Raw genomic sequence first — 20,017 nt, forward strand, 5'->3', positions numbered from 1 at the left:
TTCTTTGTTACAATTTCCTTATTTCAACATGTGATTCAAACCTGATAAAAGTTAAGAAACAAAGATCATATAGCAGTACTCTTTGCTCATTAAATCAATAAAATCTGTGCAACAAAGCAACCCAATAGCAGAATTGGTTTGATTCTAGTCTGTTCATAAGAGGTTATGAAATGTGCAGTGCCACTCACAACCTAAACCCGACCAGCACTGAATTATGCGGATATTATTATGATTATTATAGTAAAAATTAGTATACTACATGATCCCAAAGGACAAGAAAATATGGCGACATAGAGTCATGAGGGACTTTTATATTGTGATAATTAATAAAAGTAAAAGAATATAAAACGCAACCAGGCAACACGGTAGCAGAAACGGTTTGGTTGAAACTATTTATAAGGTGTAATGAAATATGCGAAACAACGCACGCCCCCTAGCATCGGTTTAAAGGGAATTCTAAAGATACGTAAAAATGATCGTACTCTATGATCCGAAAAGAACAAAGAATATAGCAATACTGATTACTGATATACTAATAATATTCTGCACATGTTGAGGAATGACAGTACGCTATACCTTTTTGATCAAGCCTTCAATGAACATTATATTACATGAGACCAGAGAATAAATTTTCATACTTTTTCTCAAAATTTGACTTCAGCCTTGCAAAATTTATTGTTAGGCTAAGGATCTGCCAAAAGTACAATTTATGGACACATGCTTTAGTGGTCATGTGATGATATTACTATATTAGTTTTTTTACATGTAAAGGTTAACGAAACTGATAAGTGCAATTTACATAAAAGGTAAAAATATCCTACCTGCATATAAAATTTGCAATTTCCGTAGCTGATGAGTTTACCATTGATGGAGGTTTATAAGCAACAGAGCATGCTTCCTGCATATTTTCGTCACATGCACTCGCCTCTTGACTGTTTTCTAAAGTAATTTAACAAACTTAATATTATTATAAAAGTATTTTTATTTATTAAATGGCAGGGTCCAATATTTACGACTAGAAGACATTGGTAAAAGTGTCTAATTTTATAAATGCAGTAAGATCGTGTGAAAAGGCCTAACAATAATAAAAGAATTAACGCGATAACCGATCGGTGTGATTTTATACTAAAGAACATTTTTGATGTTTTAGGGCTAAAAGGAAAATATGCTAATGGGATATGCAATATACTTATGCACACAATTTGCGTGACAGCACATTACTATTAAAGTTTGTCTGCATTGAACAGAAAAGTAATGATAAGCAGATGGAATTTCTCAACCAATTTTAGTACTTTTGGAACAACGGATACAACTTTTTTCTATTTGTAACAGTTTGACTTTGGTCAAATAGCCATTGTTGAGCTGCAGTAACTTCTTGACGTTTACGGGAACAGTGAGTCTAACGTAATATATAGAGGTCACTTGTGCAAACGATAGGTATTATGTCAAAAGTGTTACATACTTTTAATTTGTAAACCTTCGTCAAACAGTTTCCAGTATACACACCAACGGATATTGTGACATCTTTCATACAAATTTGAAATCTACGTCTAAACGACGATGTATCTAAGCCTAGATGTTTAACAAACACTTGAATTCATTGTTTAATTTGTCAAAATGTTTGGGGATTTTTCAATTGAATTGAATTTTGTTGGAGTCTGTTCAAATGATATAATTCTAAATTGTTAAGTAAGTATTAAGACGACTTATCGGATATCCACATTGAGTTGTTCTGATACATTTGCTGATCAACTGAGCAGGATACTGTATATATGCTTTTTATTTCATGATATTATGTAATGAGACAAGAGATATAATGCATGTTGATTTCAGTTTTAATACTTTAACTAAAAAAGGAATGGTAATATAAATCAGAAGGGTTTCCATTTGTGTAGAGTTAAAGTAGAAAATGCATGTCTTTTCTACAAACCAAAGTCCGGATTACAATTTCCAGTGCTTTTTGCGTTTTCTTTGAATGCACCAATAGAATCAGGACACATCAGTTTTGTGTATTTGTATGAGCATCCGAGCGTACCCTTGAAAAACCTACAAGACAATACTCAGTGGCATTAAAAGAGTAATTTTCAGAAAGAAATGCTATGACCTTGAAATTGTATTGTAACCCTATTGCTGTTTTCTACGTTTTTGTCAGTAGTTTTATATCACGGAGAGGCTGGGGGGGGATGCGTGGGGTATACTTAAATGGAAATTTCCGAAAAGGCGCGTTGAAACCTGTGCGAAAATATATGAGATAAAATAAACGTGTCAGGAGAAAACAATACATCTATTTCTCCATACACTTCATTTCATTTTATCACTTACTCAGTATGCTTATTCGGGCATTTATTGGATGAACAGATTGAATTATCAGTCTCAAAAAGTTTCATATCGCCCACCTATTTCCTTCAACGTTGTATATTCTATAGTAATAGAATTGTGGCTAGAAGTAGCAACTGTAATAAGCGTTTATAGCTTAATCTTGTTCGATGGATAAACGTTTCTGGTCAAAAGTCCAGTGACGTTTGATACCTCAGGACATGTTTTTAACCCGACCGTTTCTAAGGACCTAGGAAATTCGATGTAATCATTAATTTACTCAACAAATGCTCTTGCAAAAATATTCACCAGTTGAAAAATAAATGCCTGTAAGATATGTACCATTCCATTCAATAAGTTTCGGGGATGGTAATATGCAACAATCCACTGTCACCTGAAGAGCAGGAAACTTACTTGCATGTGTCTGTAGGATCTAAAGTCTTGTTCAATGTTTCACCAGTAATACAATCAATGTAGCCTTGAATATTTGGAAGAAGTAGTTGACAAGAAAGAAGCTCGTTATAATCTGGAAAATATAAAAAATTAGGCATCCTTAAAATGTTTTCTCTATTAGGAGATTTATAATAAACTTACTTTTATTTGAATTCGGAATGTTCTACTCAGAATTTTCATAGGCATCATTTATTATTTGGTTCTACGAGATATACTAGAATTTACCTGGCGGTACTCAGTTCAAACATAAAATGTTAGTAAATTTTAAAATTAATGTTGATGTTCGACTTGTATTATAAGAAAAAATGCTTATAAGAGTTACTCAAAATTGTAAAAGATAAAATAATATGTATTGCAGAAGATATATCAAATGCTCAAAAGTATATTGTTTTCCTTTTTTATTACAATGATTTAAAGTATTTATGTGTTTACAGTTACTATTATATTTATTGTTATTCTTTTAAAACAATGTTAACACCTGTGGTATTACGGCAAACGTTGTCGTACGAAAAATCGGGTGGAATATTGGCAAGTGTTGAGTTTATGACTGCGGCGTCAGTATCTGGACCACATGTTGGATCTAAATTGTCTTTCAGGCACTGTATTGATTCCGCAACACTAGGACTGCAATGTTAAAAAACAAAACAAATGAACATTCTAGCTGAACTAAATTTTTCAAATTAGCGTAGCAATACAGCGCTGGAGACCATTTTTATTTTTTCACTAAAATATCTTTGTATGAAAATTAAAAAAAAGAAAACGAAACATTATGAAAGGAAGGTCAAAAACATTCAGAACTATCTAAACGTAAAGCATTATAAAATCAAATTTTTGAAACCAAAGTGTTGGACCACAAATGAATTTAAATGACAGACGTATTAGGAAATCGTGGTTAAGCAGCACTTATGGAATCTTTTTGCAGAAGCCGCTTACTTACTAAGATTACAAAAAATTTGGAAAATATATAAGTTTGCCTTTTTAAGATAGGTCGTCGCTCGTTATCATTATTGTCAAGAAATAATAAAAATGTACAAAAGCTTTTTATTGATTATGAAATATGAGATTCGAAAGTTGTTACAGTTCAGTTGGCTTATACAAGTATCATTTGTAAGTGTTATTTATAAGGATTCTACCTTTTCGATTTACCCACCTAAACACTATAACATCAATATCATTCATATTTCAGAGATGGTACCTAAAAATTCGAATTGCATCTGATATTACTTTTCGATGAAAAGTTGATACCGGAGTACCTCAATTATATAATGGTTTAACTTTCATAATTCACTTTTAATTTTGAAAGGTAATATTTAATATGAAAAATTAGGTCCTACTTCGGAAAGTGAAGCCAGTGACAAAGGACGATTTAGTTATCTGAACATAGCGATATACATGGATTCGGTTGTTTTTCCCAAAAATATTGTTTACTTCAAGATCATTCGAACAAAATATTGAGCATTATCTTTCATTTTCCAATGAACTAATCAAAAGACATCAAAAGTATTGATTACTGTCGATAATTAACAGTTATAGTATGATCATATGAAAGAAAACATTATTCGTGAGAAAAAAACAAACTATATGAATTTTACGACATCGAATCCCTCAACATTTACAAGATTCGTGTGCCAAGAATAATCAAGGCCTCAAACTGTATGGGTTAAAATCAGAGCGATATAAAAAATGTATATACTATCGTATAGTCACACCATAACCATACCAAAACTATGCAGAAAGAGGTTATTTCACTTTTTATGAGAAGCACCTTGTTTTTCAAATGTACCTAATTTACACGATATGCACTTCAGTTTTGCACTTGATTTGTTGTTGTTGTCGTTGAACACGTAGCCTTAGGTACCATCTCTACATATTGTTTTCTTTGTTAGTCCTCTACTGGTTGAAAACCCGTTTCGGGGACTATAGGAATGCGCTTTTCCGTCCGTCCGTCATTCCGTCCGTCCGTCCGTCCGCAATTTCGTGTCCGGTCCATAGCTTTGTCATCCATGAAGGGATTTTAATACTACTTGGCACAAATGTTTCCCATGATGAGACGACGTGTCATGCGCAAAACCCGGACCCCTAGCTTAAAGGTTAAGGTCCTAATTGAGGTCAAAAGTCAACAAGGCTTTTCTCCTGTCCGGTCCATAACTCTGCCATCCATGAGGGGATTTTAATATTACATGGCACAAATGTACCTCATAATAAGACGATGTGTCATGCACAATTTTCAGCTCCCTACCTCAAAGGTCAAGGTCACACTTGGCAGTCAAATGTTAACATGGCATGAATAGAGTCTGTTTTGTGTCCGGTCCATAACTCTGTCATCCATGAAGGGATTTTAATATTACTTGGCACAAATGTTTTCCATGATAAGATGACGTGTCCTGCACAACAGTCGAATCCCTAGTTTAAAGGTCAAGGTCACAATTTGAGGTCAAAGGTCAACAGAGCTTTTTTCCTGTCCGGTCCATAACTCTGTCATCCATGAAGGGATTTTAATATTACTTGGCACAAATGTACCTCATAATAAGACGATGTGTCTTGCACAACATTCAGACTCTTAGCTCAAATGTCAAGGTCACACTTGGCAGTCAAATGTTAACATGGCATGAACAGGGTCTGTTTTGTGTCCGGTCCATAACTCTGCCATCCATGAAGGTTTTTTAATGTTACTTGGCACAAATGTTCCCCATGATAAGATGACGTGTCATGCGCAAAACCTTGACCCCTAGCTCAAAGGTCAAGGTCATAATTGGAGGTCAAACGTCAATAGGTTTTTTTTCCTGTCCGGTCAAGAACTCTGACATCCATCAAGGGATTTTAATATTACTTGGCATAAATGTTCCCCATGATAAAACGACGTGTCATGCGCAACACACAGAACCCTAGCTTAAAGGTCAAGGTCACACTTGGAGATCAAATTTAATGGGACATTTTTCCTGTATGGTGTATAACTTTGTCATGCAAAACAGGATTTGAATATTACTTGGCACAAATGTTCACCACTATGAGAGGGAGTGTCATGCACAAGAACCTGGTCCCTAGGTCGAAGGTCAAGGTCACACACAGATGCCAAAGGTCAGATACAAGAATGACTTTGTCTGGAACACTTATTCTTCATGCATAGAGGGATTTTGATGTAGCTTGGCATAAATGTTCACTATCATGAGACGGATTGTTGTGCGCAAGAACCAGGTCCCTAGGTCTAAGGTCAAGGTCAAGCATAGAGGTCAAATGCCAAATTCAAGAATGCCTTTGTCCGGAGCATTTCTTCTTTATGCATGGAGGGATTTTGATGTAACTTGGCACATGAGGCACTTTTGTGTTTTAGAATTATGTCCCTTTGTTTTACTATAAATAGCTTATATTGTAACTTACTTATTACAGGCCGTAGGGAAAAATCGAGACCAGTTTTCTGTGGTACAACATGCAAGTTACATCCAACGTTTAGGTGTATTTTGACCTATCTCTACCTGGTAAAGAGTTTTGTGTGGACTTATATGTTGTTTTTTTTTGTTTTGTTTTGTTTGTTTTGTTTTAGTTTTTTTTTTTACTATAAATAACGTTACCTTTTTGATAATCGGCCAAAAATGCTAAAAACAACTATAGGGTTTTATATATACAAATTTTAAGTCTTTTGTTGATTAAAATTAGGTGCCTTCCAGTAGGGGACTTTGTATTGCATGGCAATACTTCATTCACTTGTTGTTGTTTTTTCTTTTTTTTTTTTGCAGCATCTAACAATTCTCATGTATTTCAGTGAACAGAATTTACAAAGAACTTGCTGAAATACTTTGTTACATGTACTTTGTTTGCACATTATATCTACATTTAGTCCTATGAAAGAAAATACTACCTATTCAGAAAACCGTATTCACAAATATATCAGAACAAAAGAATGGTCAGTGGGCATTCCTGTTTCTTCCTGTATTTGCTTGTTAGTTACAGTTTCTGAGCCTCTCTTTTGGCAGCCGATTCGACTGCATTTGAACTACACACATTAATACTTTATTGATTATACACAGTTAACACTTACCCGCAATAGAAATCCAACAAACCCTGCCTGTCAAAGGTAACCTCACCATTTCCTGTGACGTTTACAAGGGATGTAAAACCATTTGTGCAGTTCTCGAACACGTCAATTTTACAGTTGGGCTGTGCAGGTGTGGTCGCAGTTAAACCTAAAAGTCACGTGCCAAATATCATAACTCGGTTTAAACGCCAAAGGTTAAAGTATGATCCGCTGTTATATAAATAATAAACTTGCTGGTAAAGCTTCCTAATTAGTTTTAACCCTTACCCTGCTAAATTTCTAAAATGAACGTGTCAATCTTTCAATTTAGACAGTACCATTAACTGTTGTAAGCGTTACCTTAACCCTGCCAAAAAAGTAATAACTGGAATGCGAACAGTGCAAATCTTGATAAGACTGCATGGATGTGCAGGCTAATCATGATCTACATTGGTCGCAAAGGCAGAACCAATCTTGTCCATCGTGATCAGTGCTACTGCAAACTTCACAACTGCTACTGCTGCAACTGAAACTGCCACTACTTACCCTTTTAGTGCTACTGCTGCTACAGCTATTGCCAGTTTCATATGTCTGCTACTGCAATTGATGCTTATGATAATTCAAAGGGCTTGGTTCACTTATGTACGTAAATGGCACCGAATTTAGCCATATTATACATTACTTATTCTACATTGATACATATGCTGTTTGTAACAAGTAAACACAATGCTTCATATATAAGTAATAAACTTTGAAAAATAATGTGTTGCTGTGTTTATATATTACTCCAAACATGCCCCACTTTCCCAAAAAATGTGAATTTTCCATGAAATTTGAGACTTTATTTATGATTTTCGCCTTGGCGGCATCCTTTACCAGTCTTAATATTTTAACCACTACTTCGTACATTAAAAACCAACAAAAAGTGCAAAAATCATCGCTGGTGAGCAATGCCGCCATGTTCAAAAACGAAAAAAACGTCCGTCTCAGAGACACTTTTTTATCCGAAATTACACAAGCCTCGATTTCGGTAAAATGACGTTGAAGTTGACGTCACTTAATTAGATATTTGTTTTCATTAATTTGTTTTTCAAGCAACAGCCATTAGAGCTAGTGTTAAAATCAATAATATCGGACGAAGATTTTTAAGTGTTAACGTTTCAACATTTAGTGAAATATCACAAACCTAATGAGTGAATTAGCGAATTGTTTCCCTTTGAAATCAACACGCCATTATCGGTGGATACATGTCTGAAACTGGGTCAGAGAATACATGCAGTTATTGCTCTGAATATACGCGGATATTTAAAGTGCATGGCGGATTTAATAATTGTTATGGTAAGTGTTAAATTTCATTATAAATTTATTCGTAATTGGAGGCAAAACAAAATGGACAGACCGCTTCGTTTGTTGACTTATCGAAGATACAACTTTGCAGCGAAAAATAGCAGTGTTGACATTTCGATTCGACTGTCTGCTGTCAAATACTTTTAATATCTTTCCTGTGTATTTGGAAGTTTTCATGATGGCAGAATATACTTGTACCCAAGACAGTCGGGCATCTACTGTGTTAAGTAGGCCTACATTCTGTATGAAACTTTCTATCTAGAAATTGTAAAGAGGTAAATGAACTGATGAACAGGAATGGGCTATTCCAGAAAATATCCCCCCCCACTGTGAAAGCAGTTTTTTTCGGGGAAAAACTCCCCCCCCCCCCCCTCCGGGAGACATTTTACCCCCCTCTCCCCCTTCCACACCCCGGTTACCTGAAAATACCCCCATCCCCTTCCTCCCAATAGGATCCCTCCAAATACCCAACCCCCTCCCCTCCTCTCGGGTTATTTCAGAAAATATCCCCCCTCCCCCTTTCCACACCCCGGTTACCTCAAATACCCCCCTCCCCTTCCTCCCAATAGGATCCCTCCAAATACCCCCTCTCCCCTCCTCTCAGGTTGTATAAAAAAAAACTGCTTCCACAGGGAGGGGGTGGATATTTTCTGGAATAGCCCAATATTACAAGATATTGTACATTGTTTAAACTGTCACAGATGTGAACAATTTAATAATTACATGGTCATTTATATATATGCACAGTGGAATCTATGAAAATTGAAAATTATAGTACAATAACACAGGAAAAGTGGTGTTTTAAATTGTCACTTTTTGTTGTAATTATAGCAACTAAAATAGACCTCCTGAAAATTTCTTAAAAATTCTACATGCAAATTACAAAAAAAAAAACTACTTTTTTCATTCTCACTACTGCCATTACTGGTAGACAGCATGCTGGTAGGCTACTAAATAAATGAGAAATTCTTTTTTTATATTTTTCAGGATAACCTCCAGCAGTAAGAAATATAAAGGCTCACTGCAGTTTTGAGTGCTCAACAAGTATTGACCCCATACTATGCTCAGCAAGTAGGGCCCTTGTATTTCTGTGAATCCTCATGCAGGTATAAGATTTTGAAGTTAGTGTTTACATTCATATCAGTGTCAGTATCCTCAAATGCACTTTTTCAATATCAATTTTAACTATGAAATTCCATATATCACTAAATTAAATTCCATAGTCTTCAAACAAATCATGCCTGACTCTATGAATAAAAGCTTCAGGCCTGCAGTGCACATTTTACATTGGAATTATAGTGACACCTTTGCAGAAATTTTGTCAAGTAAAATTATCTAAAAGAAGTTATATTTTGTTAAGACTTGATATTACTAATTTCTATGGTTTTTTTTTTTCACTGAACTTTCTGTAAATCCCTGAAATTGGGTTGAAAATACTGCATTGCTTTATAATAAAGATGCTATATCATAAGCACTGTGAATTGGAATTCAATTAAATTTTGATAAATACAAGTTAATGTTAAGCAATATTTATAAGAAAGGATGAACTGTTTGGTCAGTGTTGATTCACTCCATTTTTGATGAGAATTTAATACATTTCTTATAAACTATTCTTGTTTTTGTATGAAAAGTACAGTACTGCTGTTGGAAGAGGAGCAAACAGTGTGGTATCTATGGTTCACCATCACTTCAAGCATCATGGCTATGGAGAAAAGAATGTTTCATTACATATGGACAATTATAGTGGACAAAATTATAAGAAAAGTGTTGTAATAAGGTAAGAATTCCCAATAAATAAAGAAATATTTATTAAGCACACAGAATTTGATGTTGAAATATTTAATTTTACTGTGTGTTCATACACTTCAGTTTGGAAAGTCACTAGTTTCCAGTTTATATATATAATGTGCATAATTTTATCTAAATGAAAAATAATATCTCCACTGATAAACATTGAATTACAATTTGAATATTGCATACTTACACAACATACTGTATTAAGACTTAGGTGTGTATGTAAGAAAATAAACTGTGTAGCTGGCATTTATTTGTTTTAATAAAGTGATGCTATGTTATATTCTAAGGACTCACTATTGCTACTTAGAAGTTTTTGTTTAAGAATTCATTGTTTAAATATACCCGTTATTTTAGCTATGGAATGTGGCTTGTTATGATGGGTCTACATGATGACTTGGAGTACAACCTGATGGAGGCCCGGCATACAGAATTCAGTCCTGAACATGTTTAGGTATATTTGGCTTGAGCCTCTTTAATCAATTATGTTTTTATTAATAATCAAGTATTGATAAAACTTGCCGCAGAGATCATGTCTGTAAAGAAGCCATTTATATTAAAATACCACAGTTTCTGTTTATGTTTGTGTTGTTAAAGAGTGTCTAGCTCACTGCAAGCAAGTTAATCAGAAATAACATAATTCTAATAAAGTAACTGTTTTTTCTTAACCATGTTAAAGAACTATTTGTTAAAATGAGATCAAAATCATGGCCCTTACTTGATGTAGAATATGTGCGATGGTTGAATGTTTTCATGAAAAGAAGTTATTACTGTAATAAAATTCTAAAATGTTATTTAATGTAATTATGTGTGGGATGTCTTTTGGAATGCTGTTGTTCAGGATTGATGAAAAGGTTATGTGTTCTTTGTCTTAAATATTTGATACATTTATCATTACAGAATGTCTTCTGCATGACCTGGTATAGATAGTATTCTTGAAGGATTATAACTTCAACACAGAGACGGAGATTAATATTTTTAGGCAGGGGGTTGGCATGACAGGCAAATTCGCCAACCGTATTACCATTCCTGAGCTGGATGCCAGTCGACAGTGGTACCTGTATAATGAAATAGTGCCCCTTTGCAGCAACAGCAATGTATGCTCAAAACCAGCAGTGTCAAAGCCATTAAAATTGATAATTCAAGTCATTTAAAACGAAGAATGAATGGAAACAAAGTGTTTAACATTTAAAGTAATACAGAGAAAGAGCTCTGAAATTTTGAATAATTTGAAAGTGTTTTTGATTTTTTGAAGATGTACTAGACCCAAATTCCATATATTTGAAAAAGAACAAATGATACATATAGTTTATGTAAACATTAAATTAACAACTTTATGGTGTCAACAGTACTATGCATTTGTTAAATATTGACTCACTATATACATGTAAGGCCAGAGAAAATAAATGTTTAGATTCTCATCCGAATTTTGAGAAAAAATGGTGCGGGTGGGCACTTTTTATTTTTTATTTTTTAATTTGGAAATATGGTATTGTGGAGGTCAATCTGACAAATTATATTTAAAATATCACTGTATTGATATTCTAGTGTGTATTGCTGTGTCTTTGAAATGCTTGTATATGTAAAACCCATTTTGAAATAATTTTGAAATGAACAAAATAATTTTAATCATAAACTTTTATCTTGTTTATAATGTGATAGTAAATCATTTTGTCTGATGGTTGATTGTATCCTATACAAAAAAGTAAATCTACAACAACGGCAAATTTATATTTGTCTGTTCAGTGTATTTGAAAATTCAAAATATTTAGTTCTGTCGAAGTACAGCCACGATTTTTAAAGAAAACAATCAATCTGCCATTCCTGCTGAGCATGTGCTAAAAGCTATATACCCGTGGAACCGATGATGATGATGATATTGACTTTCGAGCTTAAAGTTTAAAATACGAGGAATCTAGTATTTCTACACTTGAAAAAAAATCAGATATTTCTTAATTAGATGCACTTGCATGTACAGCATATTTTAATCCTATTTCCATATCTATAAAACAAATAGCGCGGTAATTCAGTATACTTTGCACGTGAAAATGGCATGTCAGGCTTCCCCACGAAGGCAAATGTCCATGTTAAACACAATTGAAATATTGAAATCCAGACAACAGATACTTATTTCTAATCAATAAAAATCAATAACAATCAAATAAGGATAAGAAAATACATTGGCTTTACCTTTTTCTAAAAGTTTTTGAAATCGAAAGTAGGTTGCCAGAACATCTGCTAGTCGTGTGAATTGCCGATATTTTATGATCATTTTTCTTAATTTGTTATAATAAGAGGTAATGTCATGGTAAATTTTAATATCAGATACTGTCAAATGCTGTTAAATTGTCTTTGCATTACCATAATATGTTAAACATTTTCTTTAAACTCTAGAATTATGCAATGTTTATGAAAGTGTACCAGTATCCGGACATGAAATTTTGGATATCTGGATTTTGACCAATAAAAAATTTCGAGGCGGGGGGTTTCAGATAGGGGCGGGCGGGGATGAGAATCTAAAAACTAATTTTCTATTGCCTAAGGCTGAACACAGTATAAATGTGAAATTCCTCTAAAACACTGGAAGATTTTTCAACAATAATTGTGACATATATGGTAGTAATGTACATTTTTTTCATTACGACAGTTAGATTATATAGATCTACGAATATTTTCTGCTGTATTCAAACTGCATGTAATCATTTCTGTCGGCAGTATCATGTTTATTTTCACTTTTCATGAACAATTAATTTAACCTGTCTTGAAAGCACAATATATGTATAATTTGTAAAACACACATTGGATTATTGTGGAAACAATTTAGTTTTTGTATGCCTAATTATATATTATTGCCGTTAGTATCATCTAACTCTTTTAATATGATCAAGACATTTAATAAGGCAGTTTTATTAAACTATTACTGTGTGTTAAATGAGATTATGTAGTATTATGTTTACGGAATTAACTGCGTAACCATGGAAACATTTTTCTGTTGTTCTATATCATGTCTTGAAAAAAACATTGTTTGAAGAACTCTTTTCAGTGGTGCATTTTTTAAAATTTTTACATGTAATGGTAAATGCTGAAAGTGTTCTACAATAACTTAGCAAAAACGTCATTGTTGTCTCATTGAAGCATATATTGCAACTCCATTGTAACCATAGCAACATAAATGTATTGTATTATTTATGAATAATGATCTTCACAAACAAATTACATATGTTATTTTTCTTAAAGAATAGCCTAAATTGGTTTTATTCCATAAAAATCAGACATAGCAAATATTCTCATTTTTATCTCCGTTTCCATGGCAACCATATATTTTTTTGCCTCAAATTATAGGCGTTGCTTAGGGTTATATCTTAGCATATCTGAATGTTAATTGTACGTTCTGATGTAATTGTTATAAGAGATTTTCGTGTTTCCATAAAGAAAATCAATCGGTTGCCATGGCAACAGCACAATTTCAAATGAATTAAAATATGAGATTTTGCATTCTGAGTTGTTGATCATTCATTATAATAATATTTCAACAACATTTGATGTTGTGCCATTTTAACCTATAAGTGAACCAAGCCCTTTTCTGATTTTTTTTTCTGCTACTCCTGTTATTGCTACTGTGAATTTCGCATGCTTGCTGCTGCTACTTCTGCTACTTCTACCACAAATTTTATATTTTCTTACTTTTCTACTGCTCGCTGCTACATATACTGCTAACTTCCTATGTGTGAAGTTTGCTGCTACATTTTTCTATATCATTATAAACAAATAATTGAGCCGTGCCATGAGACAACAAACATAGTGGGTTTTCGACCAGCATGGATCCAGACCAGCATGCGCATCCGCGCAGTCTGGTCAGGATCCATACTGTTCGCTAACAGTTTGTTTCTCCAATTCCAATAGGCTTTAAAAGCGTACAGCATGGATCCTGACCAGACTGCGCGGATGCGCAAGCTGGTCTGGATCCATGCTGGTCGCAAAGCCACTATGTTGGTTTTCTCATGGCACGGCTCATTTATCATTTTTTTGTAATTTCTTATGTTTGGTAATTGACATCGTGTGCATATGTCCTAGTCTTCAAAATGTTGATAGCATAGTGGATATTTTTTTGTATTTTGAAATCAATTCTTATTTTACCGCCTATTATGGCTCTGCCAATTTAAGTGCGATATTAAATACAGTGCTTTTATATTTATGCCTTTTTTTTTTTCAATTTGACATCTATTTTTATGGATTAATATAAAGTTTAAATAGGGACCTTCGAGCGTGTTAGAGCATTTTAGTCAGTATGAATATTCCTCTCGTCAAACCAAGATTAATAAAACAGCTGTGATAAAGGTTGGAACATTGTAGAAACGCGGCACAATATAATTCACGATAAATTTAATATTAAAAATTACTTTCAAAATCTTACCATTTGTCGTGGAGAAATCGTCCAGTATGAATCCTACTGAAACAAGACAAATGCATTATCTAGCGAGATAGGATAAGCAACAGATATTTACGATATAAATTTGGGAAAACATTTGGAGATTTTCGATTGGTACAAGTAAATACATGAACATACCACAAAAAAAGTCGTTACCTAATTTGGAACACGCCACAACAGAAAATCATATAGAGGTATACTGTGGTAACTGATTTCTGCAATTTCCTGGTTTAGCTTTTCGCAGCGACACAATAAGAAGCGTCGTAATGACGCCCCACCGATTGTCGTCCCGTCAAACGTTTTAATTTCCTTTTTAAACAACATTTTGCACATTTGTTAAAAAAGAAAAAGAAACAAGAAAAAAAAATAAAAAAAGGAAAAAAACAGTTTTGTAAAAATAACAAACACGGCACGTACCTGATATTCCATTCAGTATATAAAGTAGCACTGACAGTATTTGAAACACTTTCATGTTCGTACGTTATACTTAACGATAAATCTTGGATGATAAGTCGAAACCTAGTTTTGAATAAACCTTTTATAGTTCTCAAACGAATGTACATTTCAGGTCAAAACTTCGGTTCAAATTTCGACATAACAAACATTTACTAAATTTCACAAAAATAGAAACTGGAGGATATATAAACAAATATTAGTTTAAACATATCTTATTTATTCAAGTCAATAATATTTGCAATGACAGCGGTGAGGAAATTTGACAGACAGCTGATTAGCTTTCACTTGTCCTTTCGCTAAAAATAATAATTTTTGGCACGACTCTGCCAAATAAGCAAAATTATTCGATAAAAAGGAAAGAAGTAAAATTAATACCAAATTAATGCTGAAGTTAAGCAATAAATGAATAAAAGAAAATGTAATAACTTACACTATGTTGTTGTAAACGTAAAACCTTGAACACATGATGGTGTTCGGATTAAGATAAAGTCAAGATATTCAATACCTTTTTCTTCAGTTGAAATTGCCCATAAATTGACGTCTGCATTCTGACTTTATTTAAACAATTTTGTTTTCGAATACATCTAAATCTAATATTGCTCTAAAAGTGAAGTATGAAACTCAAATTGCCCTAATTTCAAATTCAAATATTTTAGCGCAAGTGAATTGAATTTAGAGGCTGATAACTCACCAACAACACTTTAATGCAAGCTGGTCAAAAATGTAGGAACTGCGATGTGCATTGACCGATATAAAATGTTTTGTGCCTACTTAAGATAAATCAAACATTAAATATTTGCGTAACACGAGGGTATCCGAGATATTGATATGATATTCATTATCTTATATTTTGAAATATCACTATATAAACTTTCTATTACAGGTCGATTTTATTTAAAACATTTACTTACGGTAACTAATAAATAGATCAAAGCCGACATAAATGGAAGTCGGACAATTAACTTTTCACTTTTAGTTTTACATATCTAATGGTTGGAAGCTGGACTGTAACAATTCTAATGAAATTCATAAGAGAACCTTTGGAAGCATAGAAATCAACGGTGCAAAATAAGAATATACTTGGATTGACTTTGAATGTTAGTGAGAGGGAATGAAATACAATGTATGCAAAAAAAAAAAAACTCCACTGTCCTTATGCGTAATTCTATCAAAGCAAAATTGAATATACTGAGTCTCCATGAATCCAAACAACTAGAAGAGTGCGAAGTATGCTGAGACATTTTACGACTACACGGCGCTTGAAATGCAGCAAAAATGATAATGAATGTAATTTTAAATTTCATTACACGTGCTGTGACAACTAAGCAAAGTTCTTTAGCTAAAAGCGGAAAATATATTGACTCTTGTAATATGTTCTTCTCCAGGTGTCAATTCAGTGTATCTATATACAACAGCGTTTATGAACAGACGGAACCAAACATGAGCGGACATAACATCGTTTGGTTGCATTCTTCTGAGCTTCCAATGGTAAATGCTTCAACCTTAGAACTGAAAAAGATACTAATACACAGTCACAATGCTCAGTTGCGTACGTGAATTTTATTGTAGAACTCGTACAGTGCAGTTTGTGAAGAGAACTATACTATCACAAACACGACTTATCTCTTTATGAAGATCCAGAACATTGAACCACATTGAAATTATATACCATTACATAATATTATAAAACTGACCTACGTACTTTTATAATCTGCCTATTCATTGTTTAAATGACTCTATTCATTTTAAGTTATTTTGACGTTCGTAAATAAGGCGGAAATTTTTAATACAAATATAAGTACGAAAAGGTATCAAAAATATGATCTGTACGTCGAAAAGTTGCCATGTCATCGAATTTTTTTTAATTATGGCTTATGGCCTTTCAACATTAAGTATGTAGGAGCGAATTTTTTCTAGCATTAATAATTTTTTCATACTCTGTGAGCTTGAAGAAAAATAGTTTAAGACAAGCAAGAGAAGAAAAAACACAGGTCACCGAACTCGTTTTATTTTTATAGGCCATTTTCCTCACCGACTGTTTAAACATTTCTGAAATTTTGTTAAATTGAAAAATGGTGGTACTTTATAAAACATATTATATCTCATTTAATATTATAGGGATTTCATGTATTACAGGTAAATATGAATACAACGTGATGTCAGTATTATATAAGCATAAATGTCACTAACAAATCTCTTTCATTTTTACATGTTGACATAATTACCCCACCCACATTATTTTGAATGGGAAAATGTATTTAAATATACAAAACAAATTCTGACTGTATGATTTTCAAAATATCTTGCAGCTTTAATGGCACACAAAAATGCTTCAAAACGGAAAAAAGGTTGGGGTCATGGTGCATCTAAGACATTTCATAAGAAACAACTGTTAAAGACAAGTGAATTTCGTTATTTTTCGTTCTTTTTGTTTTAATCTATATTTTCTAGATAAAATAAAGTGCTATCTTAAAAACTTTTGTTTAAATTATAGCTTATCATTATATATATCAGTCAGGAAAATATCGAAACCAAACCTAATCTACTGTCATAGATATTTGAAATTACCTACCCCTAACCCATTGTAAATCTTACGTCAATTTTAGGCAAATGCCAGCCAAAAATAAGGGTGAATTTTCCGCAAAAAGTAGAATCTGTTTGGTTAAACGGTACATTATTAGTCATATTTTAATTATTTAGTGTTTGTTTTTGGCAGAACTTTTGTTAGAAAGCAATACTCGAAGAAACATTTTCAAAATGGCGGATGTCCTGAAATAAACGCTCGTACATCCTTCAGTCATAGAATTATCTTTATTTGAGTGTTTAATTGATGATATCATTATAGGTTATATATAAGCATTTCAAACACATACCAGGATTGTAATTACAATAAAAAACAAACCAAATGTGGATTACTTTTATCTATTTCACAAAATCTGTCACAACTGAGTCGGATACGTCTTTTTACGTTGTCTAGCTCAGTCGCTTTCGCTAAAATTATAGAATGAAAGACACAACACACATGTGCGGGGCACTACAAATTGCCGGTTTTTTCTACTTTGTCGTTTTGCCTAACATATGAACGAAAGAAACGGACGATATCTTTCTTTCACCGAAGCAAAAACGATATGTTCTTTTCCATCGCTGTGCCTGTATGTCCTTTATTCGTCAACGCCACAACGACAGGACGACAAAATATTGTTCTGTCGGGCTCTGTAAAGCATGTGTTTTCTTAGACGGAGCTAACGATTTTGAGGGTGTTATAGTCTGTTTTATACAAATTTTCCGAGTCGAAATATTTGATCTTTATAAAGTGAACAATGATTTAATATTTAAGAATATGCAAAGAAAGAGTGTTCGTCGTTGACAGGGTGGGAGTAAACCGTTTCTTGAACTTTTCTTTCAATAGATGTTAAATGTCATAAATATTGCCAAAATGTTTAACAATATACTTGTAATTGCAAAAGATAAAATAAAATGTGATATTTTGTGTAAAACTTTTACCTACCTCTTCTACTTAAAAATAAATTATCCCAGGTCAAAAAACATGTGTTTTCAGGCAAAGTGAAGCGAATTGACATACATGCGGCACACTTGGTTTTATTTTTGAACGCCTTATAAAATATGCTTACTTTACTTTATTTTAGAATATGTTTGCCTTAAAGACGAATTATTAATGTATCATTGAAATATATTTCTTGGTTAATAAAAAAGTAACAGTTAGTTTTACCAAATACACGGAAAAATGGACAAGAGGTTTTCAAAATACGTCAACTTAAAGGTTGTTTTTCTGGTTTCGGAAGCACATATTAGAACATGGGTCGCACTGAATTTTGAGAATTGTATATAATAGTCTAGCGCACATGCGCATGCTATAGCCTAATAAATAGATCACGACATTACATGTTTAAAACTCATACAATAACGATGATAACATACAGTGACTTATTTCGAAACAAATGCGTGTAGATGTACCTCACATGCGTTAAATATTTTCTCGCCCCATAAGTTTCTTGCATATCTAATGGACAATAAACGTCACGTGGAGACAGGATATATTCCATATCCTGCCAGTACATTTCAGATATGAATTTGTTTAAAACAATATTGCTGCCGCATCGCTGGTATAGTTGAGTCAAATCAGCCTATAGCTCACTATAATATATAGTTTCCGAGAGTAAAGTTTGTGTTTTCTTGCCATTTTTATTCTTCTATTTAATTATCAGGCTCTTAAAGTTAGCCGTAAGAAGCGGAAATAGAAAAATAAAAACTCTGTAGTGGAGACAGAGCCAATGGAATTTTGTTTTAAGTTAGATTATCATTCTGCAAAGGAATCAGCGCATTTATTACACAGCATCTTGTTGTAGGATCCTAAAACACAGGTCCTTGTTAATTCTATTGCTGGTGTTAATCAGCTATATACAAAACATGATGACCAAACATATGATTGCAGGATTCCAGTCTGTACTGTAAGAAGGTTTGTTAATTTACAAAAAATGTCGATTATAACATAAAAGTAAAGGGTACAGCAGTAGGTAAGATGAAATCTTTACACAGCTTAATGGTGACAGGATACGGGATTTGCGATGTCCCGAAAATCTATACCAGATAATGTATTTCCTTGACAGTGTATATCCCGTATCCTGTAATAGGGAATCAATCCCTCTACGGTAACATGCATTATGCCGAATGAGATATACACTATCGAATTAAAAAATGTGTACTTCCGGCACGAGCACAGAGCTTCTGACTTCGAATTTGTTTTAACAATACGCTCTTTCCTTGTGCCTAATAAGCGTTTACATAACTTGTCCGAACCGCAACATTTTGCACATTAGTACAAATATGCATTTTTGTATAAAAGAACCTAGTCAGCACAGTTCATGTAAATTGATATACGTCTCCGGAGGTAGCGCCTTTCCAAGAGGCGGAAATTACCTGTAACACAAAACAATATGTGCAGTGTTCTTTTTATTCCAAAATCTACCTTTAAATTGATAGGGAATCGATCATATTCTTAGCGACGAAAATCGGAATCGATTCCTTTACGGTTACATGCGATATACCGAATGAGATATTCACTATCGAACTGAAAGAAATGTGTCCTTCCGTGCTCTTTTCATATTTAATGGAATGAGTTGAAGTCAGATCGATGCCGATTGAGGCAGCGGCTTATTTTATATTAGGGAATCGATTATATCGACGAAAAT

General features: G+C 33.3%; 1 protein-coding gene and 1 long non-coding RNA gene across 3 annotated transcripts in view; one reads left to right on the top strand and one right to left on the bottom strand.

The window, feature by feature from the left end:
* LOC128556432 (uncharacterized) overlaps positions 1-19,034 on the bottom strand; it is a 42,923-nt gene extending 23,889 nt beyond the window's left edge. The window contains exons 1-7 of one of the 2 annotated variants that reach the window (XM_053541601.1): positions 14,769-19,034; positions 14,337-14,372; positions 6,806-6,950; positions 3,248-3,393; positions 2,731-2,842; positions 1,931-2,046; positions 822-939 (exon numbers count right to left, since the gene is read on the bottom strand). In XM_053541601.1, the coding sequence (XP_053397576.1) occupies positions 822-939; positions 1,931-2,046; positions 2,731-2,842; positions 3,248-3,393; positions 6,806-6,950; positions 14,337-14,372; positions 14,769-14,823 (728 nt within the window). In that variant the 5' untranslated portion in view covers positions 14,824-19,034. The remainder of the gene's footprint in view (positions 1-821; positions 940-1,930; positions 2,047-2,730; positions 2,843-3,247; positions 3,394-6,805; positions 6,951-14,336; positions 14,373-14,768) is intronic. The other variant, XM_053541602.1, reaches the window with a different exon arrangement.
* LOC128556433 (uncharacterized) lies at positions 7,539-11,310 on the top strand. Its single transcript, XR_008370657.1, has 5 exons — positions 7,539-8,119; positions 9,116-9,234; positions 9,760-9,905; positions 10,280-10,376; positions 10,823-11,310. It is a non-coding gene; the product is annotated as an uncharacterized LOC128556433 (long non-coding RNA).
* Positions 19,035-20,017: the final 983 nt, after the last annotated feature.

This window comes from Mercenaria mercenaria, chromosome 4, assembly GCF_021730395.1.
Source record: "Mercenaria mercenaria strain notata chromosome 4, MADL_Memer_1, whole genome shotgun sequence".
Classification (NCBI taxonomy): domain Eukaryota; kingdom Metazoa; phylum Mollusca; class Bivalvia; order Venerida; family Veneridae; genus Mercenaria; species Mercenaria mercenaria.